Source organism: Callithrix jacchus, chromosome 20 (genome assembly GCF_049354715.1).
Source record: "Callithrix jacchus isolate 240 chromosome 20, calJac240_pri, whole genome shotgun sequence".
In the NCBI taxonomy this organism is placed as follows: Eukaryota; Metazoa; Chordata; class Mammalia; order Primates; family Cebidae; genus Callithrix; species Callithrix jacchus.
Genome location: NC_133521.1, coordinates 47,462,529 through 47,477,677, shown reverse-complemented (window position 1 = coordinate 47,477,677; position 15,149 = coordinate 47,462,529). Strand labels below are relative to the sequence as shown.

At 56.6% G+C, this 15,149-nt stretch overlaps 1 protein-coding gene across 2 annotated transcripts in view; it reads right to left on the bottom strand.

Annotated features, from left to right (window-relative positions):
• The window catches only part of SPIRE2 (spire type actin nucleation factor 2), a 42,325-nt gene extending 28,394 nt beyond the window's left edge, over positions 1-13,931 (bottom strand). Inside the window, exon 1 of one of the 2 annotated variants that reach the window (XM_035281676.3) lies at positions 13,617-13,931. In XM_035281676.3, coding sequence (XP_035137567.1) covers positions 13,617-13,860 — 244 coding nt within the window. In that variant the 5' untranslated portion in view covers positions 13,861-13,931. Of the gene's footprint in view, positions 1-13,318; positions 13,535-13,616 lie in introns of those variants that run through there. The other variant, XM_035281677.3, reaches the window with a different exon arrangement.
• Between the last annotated feature and the right edge of the window lie 1,218 nt (positions 13,932-15,149).

Sequence of the window (15,149 nt, the reverse complement as noted above, 5' to 3'; positions counted from 1 at the left end):
GACCCGCCCACACACCCAGGTATACACGCACAGAGACACCACAGACAGACCCGCCCACACACCCAGGTATACACACACAGAGATACCACAGACAGACCCGCCCACACACCCAGGTGTACACACACAGAGACACCACAGACAGACCCACCCACACACCCAGTTATACACACACAGAGACACCACAGACAGACCCGCCCACACACCCAGGTATACACGCACAGAGACACCACAGACAGACCCGCCCACACACCCAGGTGTACACGCACAGAGACACCACAGACAGACCCGCCCACACACCCAGGTATACACGCACAGAGATACCACAGACAGACCCGCCCACACACCCAGGTATACACACACAGAGATACCACAGACAGACCCGCCCACACACCCAGGTGTACACACACAGAGACACCACATACAGACCCACCCACACACCCAGTTATACACACACAGAGACACCACAGACAGACCCGCCCACACACCCAGGTATACACGCACAGAGACACCACAGACAGACCCGCCCACACACCCAGGTATACACACACAGAGATACCACAGACAGACCCGCCCACACACCCAGGTGTACACACACAGAGACACCACATACAGACCCACCCACACACCCAGTTATACACACACAGAGACACCACAGACAGACCCGCCCACACACCCAGGTATACACGCACAGAGACACCACAGACAGACCCACCCACACACCCAGGTATACACGCACAGAGACACCACAGACAGACCCGCCCACACACCCAGGTGTACACGCACAGAGACACCACATACAGACCCGCCCACACACCCAGGTATACACACACAGAGACACCACAGACAGACCCGCCCACACACCCAGGTATACACACACAGAGATACCACAGACAGACCCGCCCACACACCCAGGTGTACACACACAGAGACACCACAGACAGACCCGCCCACACACCCAGGTGTACACACACAGAGACACCACATACAGACCCGCCCACACACCCAGGTATACACACACAGAGATACCACAGACAGACCCGCCCACACACCCAGGTGTACACACACAGAGATACCACAGACAGACCCGCCCACACACCCAGGTGTACACACACAGAGACACCACATACAGACCCACCCACACACCCAGGTATACACGCACAGAGATACCACAGACAGACCCGGCCACACACCCAGGTGTACACGCACAGAGATACCACAGACAGACCCGCCCACACACCCAGGTATACACGCACAGAGATACCACAGACAGACCCGCCCACACACCCAGGTGTACACGCACAGAGATACCACAGACAGACCCGCCCACACACCCAGGTGTACACGCACAGAGATACCACAGACAGACCCACCCAGACACCCAGGTATACACGCACAGAGATACCACAGACAGACCCGGCCACACACCCAGGTGTACACGCACAGAGATACCACAGACAGACCCGCCCACACACCCAGGTATACACGCACAGAGATACCACAGACAGACCCGCCCACACACCCAGGTGTACACGCACAGAGACACCACAGACAGACCCGCCCAGACACCCAGGTATACACGCACAGAGATACCACAGACAGACCCACCTACACACCCAGGTATACACACACAGAGACACCACAGACAGGACCCACCCAGACACCCAGGTATACACACACAGAGATACCACAGACAGACCCACCCACACACCCAGGTATACACACACAGAGATACCACAGACAGGACCCACCCAGACACCCAGGTGTACACACACAGAGATACCACAGACAGACCCACCTACACACCCAGGTATACACACACAGAGATACCACAGACAGACCCGCCCACACACCCAGGTATACACACACAGAGATACCACAGACAGACCCACCCAGACACCCAGGTGTACACACACAGAGACACCACAGACAGACCCACCCACACACCCAGGTATACACACACAGAGACACCACAGACAGACCCACCCAGACACCCAGGTATACACACACAGAGACACCACAGACAGGTTGCCAACCTGCTCACACAGGGTTATGCAAACTATCTTGGGCTTTTTTGAAAAATTCTCTCTAGGGGAGAGCAGATGGAGGCAGTGAGGACTCGGGACTTATCACGTCTGAGAGCGCCACGTTGAGGTGGGAGCCAGAGCAGGACCCCGGCTTCTATCACCGTGTACCCCAACCTCCGCTGAGAGCTCAGAACTATTTCTCCCTATAGAGAAGCACAACTTCAGTGAAAGAAGGAAAGCTACTGGGTTTTCCTTTTTTTTTTTTTTTAAGAGATGGGGTTTCACCATCTTGGCCAGGCTGGTTTTAAACTCCTGACCTCATGATCCACCCATCTCGGCCTCCCAAAGTGCTGGGATTACAGGCGTGAGCCACCACGCCCGGCTGCCACTGGGTTTTTCTTTGTCCTTCTTGTTTTTTTAAACAGGGTCTTGCTCTCTGACCCAGGCTGGAGTGCAGCGGCATGATGGTGGCCCGCTGCAGTCTCCACTTCCTGGGCTCAAGCAGCCCTCCTGCCTCAGCCTCCCAAAGTGCGGGGGTGAGTGGTGTGAGACACTGTACCCGATTCAGGTTTCTTTTGTATAAAATAACAAACGAGTGGAACCAAGATGCCAGGGAGTCTTCTTTGAAGCAATCCTGTGTATGGTTGTAAAACATGACAGAGTTCATTTGAAAGAGAGAGGTCTGTGGGTCATTCGCAGTCTGAGTCCCCCCCAGCAGCTTCGAGAGGAAGTGCTGTTCCCACACGGCAGGCGGGTTACCGGGCAGCCTCAGCCTCCATCTACCTGGGGTGTCAGCCCAGCACGGCCAGGGGTTTGCTGGGAATGGGGCCCCCGGGAGGAGGTCAGATTCTGACCAGCCTGTGGCTGCTGGCACTGGGTATCTTGCCCCTGTGACTTCACTTCCTCACCTGCACAACAGAGAGGACTCCTGCCCAACCTCACTCACGCTGTAACCTCAAAGACACAGACACGATCCTTGGTGACAACAGCGTGAGGCCACCAAGACCTCCTGGCTAGGCTCAGAGCAAGGGTGCCCTGCCCTTGACTCTCTAAGGCTTAGGGTCAGGATAGCGATGGCTCTGGGGGAGCCCATGCTCTCTGCATGGGAAGGGGTAGGACTCCCCTTTTCTCCCCACCCCCAAAGAAAGGAGACCTCACACACCTTGAGGCGGCCACAACGTTTGGCTACACTGGGCCCACCCCCGGTGTACAGTGTGTCAACACTGAAAGGGAGTGAAGCCCATCTCTGATCTCTCCTGCCTCAAGGGGCTTCCTGCCTTTCCAGGTCTCAGGGTGAGCATTCTCAGAAGCACCCGACTGGCCAGGGCAGACAGGGGGACACAGCACACCCACTCCTGGTGGACACATGAACTGGCAGCAGCCCCAAGCAGGCCCCCTGCAGCAGTTCAGCCAAGGCTCCGGGAAGGTACAAGCACCCAGCCACGCACCCACGACACCCCTCCTGACAGTTTAAACTCAAAACACGGTGTCCATCAGACACAGATGGAGACACCCACACGGGGACACTGGGCAGCCAGGAAAGAACGAGAGCCCTTTGTGTGGAGAAAACCCAAGACCCACGCTGAGAGAAAGAGAGGGCCGCCCTGAGCTCAGGAGGAGACGGAGCTGCCTGCCTGCTGCACAGACAAGAAACGGTCCTGCCACTGGCCGCCGGGACAGGCTTCAGCTGCGCTCTACACATGGATTTGGAGCGTGTGGAAGTGCCAGCATCAAGAAATCAACGTGTGTGAGACTGAGCGAGCCCACAGCACCCACTTCAGTCTTAGAATTCAGGATGGGAGCCTGGTGGTCCGGAGCAAACAGACCTGCAGTCAAACAGGCCATGTGGCCTCAGTGGCTCACGGCGCTTCCCTGAGCGTCCCTGGTTCCCACAGATGAAATACACACATCACCTACCATAAAAGTTACTACAGACCAGGCATGGTGGCTCGTGCCTGTAATCCCAGCACTACAGAAGGCCGAGGCGGGCGGATTACCTGAGGTCAGGAGTTCGAGACTAGCCTGGCCAACACATGTTGAAACCCCCTCTTCTAAAAATACAAAATTAGCCTCACATGGTGGCGGGCACCAGTAATTCCAGCTACTTGGGAGGCTGAGGCCCGAGAATCTCTTGAATCTGGGAGGGGGAAGTTTCAATGAGCCAGTATCATGCAACTGCACTCCAGCCTGGGTGGTAGAGCAAGATTATCACAAAAAAAAAAAAAAAAGTCACTGTAAAGATGAAGTGAAAACAGACAGAATGTCTGTCAGTCAATAAGCCATCAATAAGAGCTTGTTTGATTCTCAGGAAATAAAATTTGAGGCCTGGTATGGTGGCTCAGGCCTGTAATCCCAGCACTTTGCGAGGCCGAGCAGGCGGATCACCTGAGGTCAGGAGTTTGTGACCAGCCTGGCCAACATGGTGAAACTTGTCTCTACCAAAAATACAAAAATTAGCTGGGCGTGGTGGCAGGTGCCTATAGTCCCAGCTACGAGGGAGGCTGAGGCAAGAGAATCACTTGAACCCGGGAGGCGGAGGTTGCAGTGAGCCAACACTGCACCACTGCACTCCAGCCTGGGCAACAGAGCAGGACTCCATCAAAAAAAAAAAAAAAGCCGTTGCCGAGAACAAGCAAACGGAAGCCCAGAGGGAGATACGCCCTCATGAAACCAGGGAGCCTGTGTTTGTACAGCAAACAGAGGGTGCTCTTTGGGTCAGAGAGACCCATGTGGTGAGGCGTGTGCTTCCTCCCACATTCACTTCCGCCAGTGCCCATCTCAGAGGGCGGTGGCTGATCCCCGGGGTGAGATCAACGCGCTTCTTCCTTAAACTCACACACCCCCCACACGGGGCTCCCACAGGGTGTCCGCCCCCTGCAACAAGAACCCAGGATGCCAGGCATCAGTTTCTGTGGAGACCCACGTCAGGGATTTGTGTGTTGGCCAAAGAACAGCCCCCAGCAGTCCCCGCACCCCAGCTTCTCCGCCCCTTCAGTGGTGCTCTACACAGGGCTCCCACACCCAGCCCCTGCCTGGTGTGTCTCCAGGTCAGTCCCAAGGAGATCTGACGCTGGGCACAGCAGAAAGGCAGCAGCTGAGGGGTGACAGCGTCAGATTCTATCCAAGAAGGTACCCTCCCTTCTGGCTGATGAAGATGTGCCTCGAGATTCAGGTACGCCGCTAATCCCAGTCCATGAGGGTGAGGAACTGGCCCACGGCCAACAGCTCAGACTCACCCTGGGCTAGCCTCAGCTCCGGGCCTGACACTGAGACCTCAACTCTTCCCCTCACCACCATCCCAGTCCCCTGAAGGCGAAGCGCCGCATTCCTGCGCTCTGCAGACCAGGGAACTTGTTACCTTCTCCGGCTGGCCTCAGAAGGTCAGATTCAGATGCTCTGGGCGGAACTCAGATCTGGCTTTAAAAGTCCCACCACCGGAGCCTGGAGCCTGCTCCAGGAAGAGGACCTAAAACTACAGAACCCACGAGATAAACCAGCCACCGGCAGCTTTGCAAGCACAGATTCCATGGCCCTGCAACCAACAGAACCGGAATCTGGGGGTGGGGAATTTTTTTTTAAGACAGAGTTTCAAGGCCGGGCGCGGTGGCTCACGCCTGTGATCCCAGCACTCTGGGAGGCTGAGGCAGGTGGATCACAAGGTTAAGAGATCGAGACCATCCTGGTCAACATGGTGAAACGCCATCTCTACTAAAAATACAAAAAATTAGCTGGGCATGGTGGCGCGCGCCTGTAATCCCAGCTACTCAGGAGGCTGAGGCAGGAGAATTGCCTGAACCCAGGAGGCGGAGGTTGCAGTGAGCCGAGATCGCGCCATTGCACTCTAGCCTGGGTAACAAGAGCGAAACTCCGTCTCAAAAAAAAAAAAGAGTTTTGCTCTTATTGCCCAGGCTGGAGTGCAATGACACAATCTCTGCTCACTACAACCTCTGCCTTAGAGATTCAAGCGATTCTCCTGCCTCAGCCTCCTAAGTAGCTGGGATTACAGATGCGCACCACCACACCCAGCTAATTTTTGTATTTTTAGTAAAGAAAGGGTTTAACCATGTTGGCCAGGATGGTCTCCATCTCTTGACCTCATGATCCACCCGCCTCGGCCTCCCAAAGTGCTGGGATTACAGGCGTGAGCCACTGTGCCTGGCCCTGACCTCTTAAACCGTAAGAGAATAACCTACAGTTTTGTTTTGCTTTGGTTGTTTTTGAAATGGAGTCTCGCCCTGTCGCCCAGACTGGAGTGCGGTGGCGCAATCTCAACTCACTACAACCTCCACCTCCCGGATTCAAGCAATTCTCCTGCCTCAGCCTCCTGAGTGGCTGAGACTACAGGTGCATGCCACCACGCCCAGCTAATTTTTTTGTATTTTAGTAGAGATGGGGTTTCACTGTTTTGGCCAGGATGGTTTCGATCTCCTGACCTTGTGATCCGCCTGCTTCAGCCTCCCAAAGTGCTGGGATTACAGGCGTGAGCCACCACGCCTGGCAGCCCAGTAATTTTGTATTTTTAATAGAAATGGTGCTTCTCCATGTTGGTCAGGTTGGTTTCGAACTCCCAACCTCAGGTGATCTGCCCACTTCAGCTTTCCAAAGTGCTGGGATTACAGTCATGAGCCATTGCGCCCAGCTCCCGTATGCTGTTTTAATGTTGTAAGCCAGCAAGTTGGTCATAATTTTTTGCCACAGAGACAGGAAACCCATACACTCCTTTCAAACTATTCCCACACACCCCGCCTGTTCCTCAGTCCCAGAGAGACACAGGCACTGGAATGAAGGGGCCTTGGGAATGAGGAGGAGAGAGAAGCTAGGCCAGGCTGGGCCTTCTTCCAGGTGTCCTGGGCTTCCCTGGCACGAGCTGATTTGCCTCATTACCAGCTGTGTTTCCAGGCTGCCTTCCTCCTAAACACGGCCTCAACCTCAATTGGAGCCCAAGGCCCTCTGAGGAGTTACAGTGAATGATCAGAGCTGAAACCCTGTCTTTCTGCGCTGAGACCCACTGCCATATTTGCTTAAACGGGCCACATCCCAGGACCAGACCAACCAGTCCCTACAGACTGTGGGAGCTGGCTCTCCCCACCAGTCCAATACTGCGGCGCTGAATGAGAAAGACATAGCGGAGTCTTTCCTATCTGGGGCAGAAAAACTATTCTCTGTGGACATCATGGTGGCAGCACGTTGGTGTGGGAGGAATGGAGGGTGGCAGTGAGGATGGGGCCACATCCCCACCATTAACCGAACCTCAATGGCAGCACGGTGACCCCAAGGCTTCCCCTTGCAACAACTGGTCAGACCGGGGCTCCCACGCACAGTCACACAGGCTATGCTTATCGACAGCCATGCTTGCCGGGCAGTTTCAAGGATGTCTGCATAAAGAAATCAGGCTCAGCTGGGCGCGGTGGCTCACGCCTGTAATCCCAGCACTTTGGGAGGCCGAGGCGGGTGGATCACGAGGTCAAGAGATTGAGACCATCCTGGTCAACATGGTGAAACCCCGTCTCTACTAAAAATACAAAAATTAGCTGGGCGTGGTGGCGCGTGCCTGTAATCCCAGCTACTCAGGAGGCTGAGGCAGGTGAATTGCTTGAATCCAGGAGGCGGAGGTTGCGGTGAGCCGAGATCGCGCCATTGCACTCCAGCCTGGGTAACAAGAGTGAAACTCCGTCTCAAAAAAAAAAAAAAGAAAAGAAAACACGCTTGCTGAAGGACTGCCTTCCTGTGAGGTAATCCTTGCTCAGAGGTGAGACTAAATCGGGAATGCTATCTACAAACAAAGCCCAGCTCAAACACAGACACACCCAGCTCACGCTGCACCCACACGGTGCCCCTCCCAGGGCTGGCATCGCCACACACAGCGGCCAGCCTCCTTCCCACTTTCTACGTAGGAGCCCTCAGGGATGGAGGCCATTTGACATCACCAAGAAATCTGTCCAGAGGAGTGCCCAGAGCCCCCCGTCCCTCCCCCCATCCCTCATGCACTTGAGAGAACTGCTCCTGTTCCACCCGTTGGAACCATGATTCAGGGCGAGAATCACGACCCGAACCCATACGTGCTGCTCCCCGAGGCAGCTCCGGAGAGGCGCACAGAGGCACAGGGTCCCTCGCTGCCCCAAAGCCGGTGCTCCGGAGCTGGGCTTGCCCCAGGGCCACACAGATGTTAACGCCAGCACAGAGGCTATGTCACTCCCGTGTCACAGAGGAGGAGGCTGAGAGGGAGGCACAAAGGTGCAACTTCTCAAGCCCAGCAAGCCAAGGGGCCTGAGCTGAGCTGCCCGACACCGCCTGGGTGGTTGCTTCCCCTTTGTGGGTTTCAGTTTTCTCCTTTGTAAAATGGGAATCAAAACAGTACCTTTCCCATCAGAGGCGCAAACGAGACGATAGAGGGGCACAGCTCAGCCCTGCCCTGCCAACACCCCTCAGCAGGGGCTTCGCCCTGGATGCTGAAACAAGGTACCCACCTGTCAGAGCACCTGGCCTCATCTCCACACCTTGTTGTGACTGAGTGCCCCTCCCAGGGTACAACACAAGCAGAGCCTGGCCGGGAGCGGTGGCTCACGCGTGTAATCCCAACACTCTGGGAGGCTGAGGTGGGCAGATCATGAGGTCAGGAATTTGAGACCATCCTGGCCAACATGGCAAAACCCCGTCTCTACTAAAAATACAAAAATCATGCCAGGCACACTGGCTCACGCCTGTAATCCCAGCACTTTGGGAGGCTGAAATGGGCAGATCCGAAGGTCAAGAGATTGAGATCATCCTGTCCAACATGGTAGAACCTCATCTCTACTAAAAATACAAAAATTAGCCGGGTGTGGTGGCACGTGCCTGCAGTCCCAGCTACTTGGGAGGCTGAGGCAGAAGAATCGCTTGAACCCAGGAGGAGGAAAGATTTTCCTTCTCAGGAGGAGGAAAATATTCTCTCCTCTGGAAGCAGAATTTTCATCTTTCCAGTCTGTTCTTGCTTTTCTCCGGCACAACTACAGACCCCATTTCCAGAAAACTACGGAATGCTCACCTGCACACATCTGCAGAGAGCCATTTCAAAATAAAGGCCAGCCAACCAGACAGTGCTGGACACTGAGGAGGCCCAGCCGGCCCAGCTCCAGCGGCAGAACAAGAGGGCTGGTTGCAGGTTGGAGGGTGGAGGACGTACACAGTGTCCTCAGCAAAGGTGGACTCCAGCACACAGACATGCAAATGGGCTTCTGCGGGTGAAAAGGATCCCCTTCACACAGGCAGTGCCCGCGATGTCGCACTGTGTACTGCTTCCTGGGCCCACATTCCCCTCTCCCCTCAGCCCACATGTGCTGCCATCGCTCCAACTTGAGGAGGAGGAATAGGGGTGAGAAGCCAGGGCTTGCTCATTGGCCCAGTGTGGGACAGAGAGGAAGGAGCTTCATACCCCACAGAGCTCCCAACATGGACACAGTGCCCAGTGCTTCCTAGATGAGATGAAGGGATTGAGAAGGCTTTGTGTTCATCCATCTGAGAGCACGGTGGGGCCGCCAAGCTGCACGATGCCAGAGCCAGTGCTCTAGGGGTGCCTTAGGGGTAGATGGCCTGAGAGCGAGGCAGAAGGGGCAGGAGCGGGAGGAAGGGAGGGGATACCTGGAGGACCAGCACCGTGGGGCTTCCTAGCGTAATGGGTGAGGCCTGCCTGTGAAAAAGGGTAGCATCCAAAGTTGACAAGAAAAAACATTTAAAAAAAATAGGGTTGTGTGTAAACCATCTGAGCAAGGTGAAGAAGCCAGAAGGTGACGGAAGGAAGGACCGTCCCACCCGCCCGCCTCACATGTGAACCACACAGACACCCATCAGCACCAAATCCCAGACGTATTTGAGTAATCAGCCAGTGGGGTACAGCGGTACGGTGGCTCACGCCTGTAATCCCAATATTTTGGGAGGCTGAGGCAGGAGGATCACCTGAGGTCAGGGGTTCAAGACCAGCCTGGCCAACATGGTGAAACCTCATCTCTACTAAAAATACAAAAATTACTCAGGTGTGGTGGCGCGCACCTGTAGTCCCAGCTACTGGGGAAGCTAACGTAGGAGAATCGCTTGAACCCAGAAGGCGGAAGTTGCCATGAGCAGACATCTCACCACTGCACTCCAGCTTGGCGACAGAGGGAGACTCTGTCTCAACAAACAAGAGATCTTTTCCCTCTGGACTGCTGGAAAAGAAAAAAGAACAAACTAATAAAAAAAGAAAGAGAAATTGGCCTTGACTCAGGGAACAGCTCCCCACACAGCAGTGGCTCCCGACAGAGTTTCCCACCTAGATTTTTTTTTTTTTTTTGAGACGGAGTTTAGCTCTTGTTACCCAGGCTGGAGTGCAATGGCATGATCTCGGCTCACCGCAACCTCCGCCTCCTGGGTTCAAGTACTGCCTCAGCCTCCCGAGTAGCTGGGACTACCGGCATGCGCCACCATGCCCAGCTAATTTTTTGTATATTTACTAAAGTCAGGGTTTCACCATGTTGACCAGGATGGTCTCGATCTCTTGACCTTGTGATCCACCCGCCTCGGCCTCCCAAAGTGCTGGGATTATAGGCCTGAGCCACCGCGCCCGGCCTCTTGCCTAGATTTTTACAAAGTAACGCTCCATCATGAGGTTTTAATAAAATAACTTCACATGGGGCCAGGTGCCTGTAAGGTCGGGAGTTTGAGACCAGCCTGGCCAAACCCCATCTCTACTAAAAATACAAAAATTATGCCAGGCACAGTGGCTCACGCCTGTAATCCCAGCACTTTGGGAGGCTGAGGCAGGCGGATCACGAGGTCAAGAGATCGAGATCATCCTGGCCAACATGGTGAAACCTCATCTCTACTAAAAATACAAAAATTAGCCAGGTGTGGTGGCGTGCACCTGTAGTCCCAGGTACTTGGGAGGCTGAGGCAGGAGAATCGCTTGAACCCAGGAGGTGGAGGTTGTACCACTGCACTCCAGCCCAGGCAACAGTGTGAAACTACATCTCAAAAAAAAAAAAAAAGCTTCCAAGCAGTCATGAGATATTCAGAGTAAAGATTAGCAAATTTTTTTCTAGTCATTTTTTTTCTCTAACATTAGCTTGGAAATGAGAAGTATTACAACTTGTGTGCTGAGATGCTATTATTCATCCTTCCAAATACGGTTTAGTTTTTTGTTGTTTTTTTTTTTTTTTATTGAGACAGAGTCTCTCACTGTCACCCAGGCTATAGTGCAATGACACGATCTCAGCCCATTGCAATCTCTGCCTCCCGGGTTCAAGCAATTCTCCTGCCTCAGCCTCCCGAGCAGTTGGGAATACAGGCATGCACCACCACACCCAGCTAATTTTTTTTTTAATTTTTTTATATTTTTAGTAGAGATGGGGTTTCACCATATTAGCCAGGATGGTCTTGAACTCCTGACCTCATGATCCGCCCGCCTTGGCCTCCAAAAGTGCTGGGATTACAGGTGTGAGCCACCGCGCCTGACCCCTGTTGTTGGTTTTTTTTCAAAGTTGTTTTACACATCGACTGCCCACATTCAGTTTGTGTGAGAGGACGGATACAGAAGGTCCGAGGTTACAGGTGGAGAGAGTCAACTGGCGTAAAAAAACTGAGACTAAAGTGCTGGCAAGTGAGATGTGGACGTTTTCCTATTATGGAAGAATAGGAGAAATAACTATGCACCTTTTAGTGTATCTACTTATCATTTAAGTCCCAGAGAAAGGCTGGATTGGCCACCTTTGAGGAGACAGCTGGCCTAAAGTCTCAGCTGACTCACAGAAGCACCAGGATGGCAGAGAAAGTTCAGGTTAATAATAGATTTTTCTTAAACCCTAAGACAGCAAGTCAGAAACCTCATTCACCTTTATGAGACAAGGTTATGAACAGAAACCAAAGATCGTATCAAATAAAAAATGAATTGGACCAGAGCTGGCTACCACCCACTAAGGTCAACACAGGGCTCTGCCTGCACTTTGAACCCCAGCCAGGAACTGCTGCCTCACAGTCCTCCAGGACTGTGAGGACCGGGAAGGGGCCACACCACCCAGGGGATGGCAGTGGAGAGAATGAGATCCCTGCTGTGAAGACGCCTTGCATCGCGCCAACAGGAAGCAGGCGGCTGGGCTCCCTCACCGTTCAGGGACAAACCAGGAGCCCTCAGTCCTAACCAGTGGCAAACTATTTACCACTCTGTGCCTCAGTTTCCCCATCTTTACAGTCAGAGGGTCAGACGGACTAGGCTGCCTATGGTTCTCTCCTGCTCTGCACTGACCTCCAGGGATGGGGTGGAGCCCAGGCACCAGCTCACAGAGGCTCTGTGAACACGCAGCCCCCCAGCCCGCTGGTGCTGTCCAGTGAGGCGCACCAGAGGCGGCCCTGGGCACAGCCCTGAGGGGCGCCACACTGAACCCAAATGCTGCTACTGTCTGGGTGCCTGTGCGAGCCTAAGCTGCTTGTTTCCCCAGTGGGAGGAACACCATCAAGGCCTGCTCTTGCTGTCACCTGTGAGGGATACAGCAAATGGCAGGAGGGTGGAGGCAGCTGCGACAGAGTCCAGGATGAGCAGAACCTGGTGAAGGAACAGGGAAGGCCCTTGGGTGGGCACAGCGGCCCCCACCCTCTGGGGCTGTGTCAGTGGCTTCTGTCTGGCCTTGCCCTGGCCGTTCCTGGTCCTGTCTGGCCTTGCCCTGGCCCTTCCTGGTCCTCCACAAAGGCCGCACATGCAAACCCACAGCTGTCAGGCCTAGAAAGAGTCCCGCTCTGCCCCCCAGCAGGGTACCAGCATTTGGGGAGATATCCTATGCCCCAAGCCAGCTCCCCAGGGAAGAAAGCACTTTTTAAATTTTTTTTGGTAAAGGGTAAAATAAGCACTTAAGCTCACCATCTTACTAACTTCAAGTATCTTTCTAGGGCTTAATTGTCGGTTCTGGTTGATGGTTAAGTACAGAAACAGCAAGCAGGCTGTCCCCGCAATTTTACACGCCCCCCCCGCAATTTTACACACCCCCCGCAATTTTACACACCCCCAATTTTACACCCCCCACAATTTTACACACACCCACAATTTTACACACCCCCAGCAATTTTACACCCACCCCCGCAATCTTAAACACCCCCCACAATTTTACAAACACACCCGCAATTTTACACACCCCGTGCTCTCCCAATTAAACCCAGGAATGTGGTGTCCGCGCAGACCCCAAGTGACAGGCGCAGCCCCACCTCCCACCAGGGGAAAGTGCCCGGAGGGGACGCTTCTGGCTCCTTTCCTGCTGAAGGCCGGGGAGGAGGCGGCCCCTGGCGGGAGGACTCGCCTCAGCAGTGGCCGAGCTCCCGGCCCCCCGAGACGCCGGGCCCAGCTCCCGGGCTCTGTCCCGGAGGAGCCCGCCCCGCGCCGGGAGAGGCGTCCATGTGGGGGGCTTCCGGGAGCGCAACGTCCTGTGCCGAGGAGGGAGAGGAAGGAGGTGCGCAGGGAGGGAGGAAGGGGGGGCTCGCTCCAGAAACGGTCGCAGCGCTCTGCCGGGACACCCCCCCGGGGCCGGGACGGACACCCCAGACCTCGGCCCTCGCCGCCCGCCCCGGCCCCGGCCCCGGCCCCGCCCCCGGCCTCACCCGCGGCTTCGGGCTCCCGCGCCCCGACCGAGCCGTCCCCGCGCAGCAGGAGGTCCCCGGTGTCCCGCAGGCGTCGGCCCGGCGCGCCCCGCAGCCCGCGGCAGCCCTGGAAGCACACGGCCCACGCCTGCTCCTCGTTGAGCGGCTGCTCGTAGGCCTTCAGCACCTCCTCCAGGGACAGCTCCCACGGCTCCGTCCGCCCCGAGCCCGCCGCGTCGCCGCCGCAGCTGCTGGCCCGGGCCATGGCGGGGCCGTCATCGCCACCCGCGCGCCCGGCCCGCGTCCATCCAGCCGCGCCTAACGCCGCGCAGGGTCAGCCCCGCCGCCCCGCCCCGCGCCAGCGCCGCAGGTGGGGGGCGGGGCGGCTCCGGGGCGGGGGTGTGGGCGGGCGGGGCGGGGAGGACGGGCAGGGGGAGGGGCCCGGAGGGGGAGGGGCCCGGAGGGGAGGGACCTGGAGGGGGAGGGGTCCGGTGGGAGAGGGGTCCGGAGGGGGCGGGGTCTGGAGGGGAGGAACCTGGAGGGGGGTGGGGCCCGGAGGGGAGGGGTCAGGTGGGGGAGGGGCCTGGAGGGAGAGGGCTCCGGAGGGGGAGGGGCGCCGGGAAGGGACCTGGTGGGGCAGGGGCTCGGAGGGGTGAGGGGCGGGGCTCGGGAGGGCTCGGAGGAGGGGTGCGGGGCAGGTGTAGGGTGTCGGGGCGCGGGGGCGCATGGCGGAGGCCGGGGCGCTAGGCTGGACCAGGGCGAGGGGTGGGGGGCTGCAGACATGGGCCGGGCCCTGTGCTCTCGGACACGCAGTGACACCCCCGGCGCTCCCCGCAGACCCAGACATCCGGCTCCCACGCAAGCTCCGGCCGGCGTCCAGCCGGGGACACTGCGGTGACCGCCGGGGCTTGGAGGTTTGCCTCTGGGAACGCGGGAGGCAGCCAGGAGGAGCGTGCGCCACCGCCCCCAGCACGCGCGCGCCAGGCTCGGGTGAGCTGAGCAGACAAAGCCCGCAGTGGCCTCCCCGAGCTCCGGGCAAGGTGACCTCCGGGGGTTGCCGCAGGGTGGCTGGTGTGAGGGCGACTCCCGGCATCCGCCTTCAGGTACGAAGCCCTTTTAATAAATGCATCTGCCCAGCAGGGAATGTGTCTGCAGTATGTCTCCAGGATGCCCGCGAAAAACAAACACACGGTTGGCCAGGGATGGTCCGCACCCCATTTGGGGTGGCTGTGTCTTCAGGCCGCGTCCCTCCGGGAGGCTGGGTGGTGGCCCTAGGGGCGCACAGCGAGCTCGGTTGGGGCTCACCCCCAGGCCCCTTCAGCCATAACTGTGCCAGATCTGAGTAACTGGGCAAGAACAGGCAGCTGAGGCATAAACGGCAATAATGCTGCGGACCCCAAGCCTGGCTGCTGCCGGTACCACCCAGGCAGCATGAAATGCAGATTCCTGGGCTCCAGGGCTGGAGATTCTGTTGCAGGCCTGAAGCGAGACTTGGGACATTTAAAGTTCCCTGGTCCCTCAGGAGTTCTAGACCCTCCTGGACAACATAGTGAG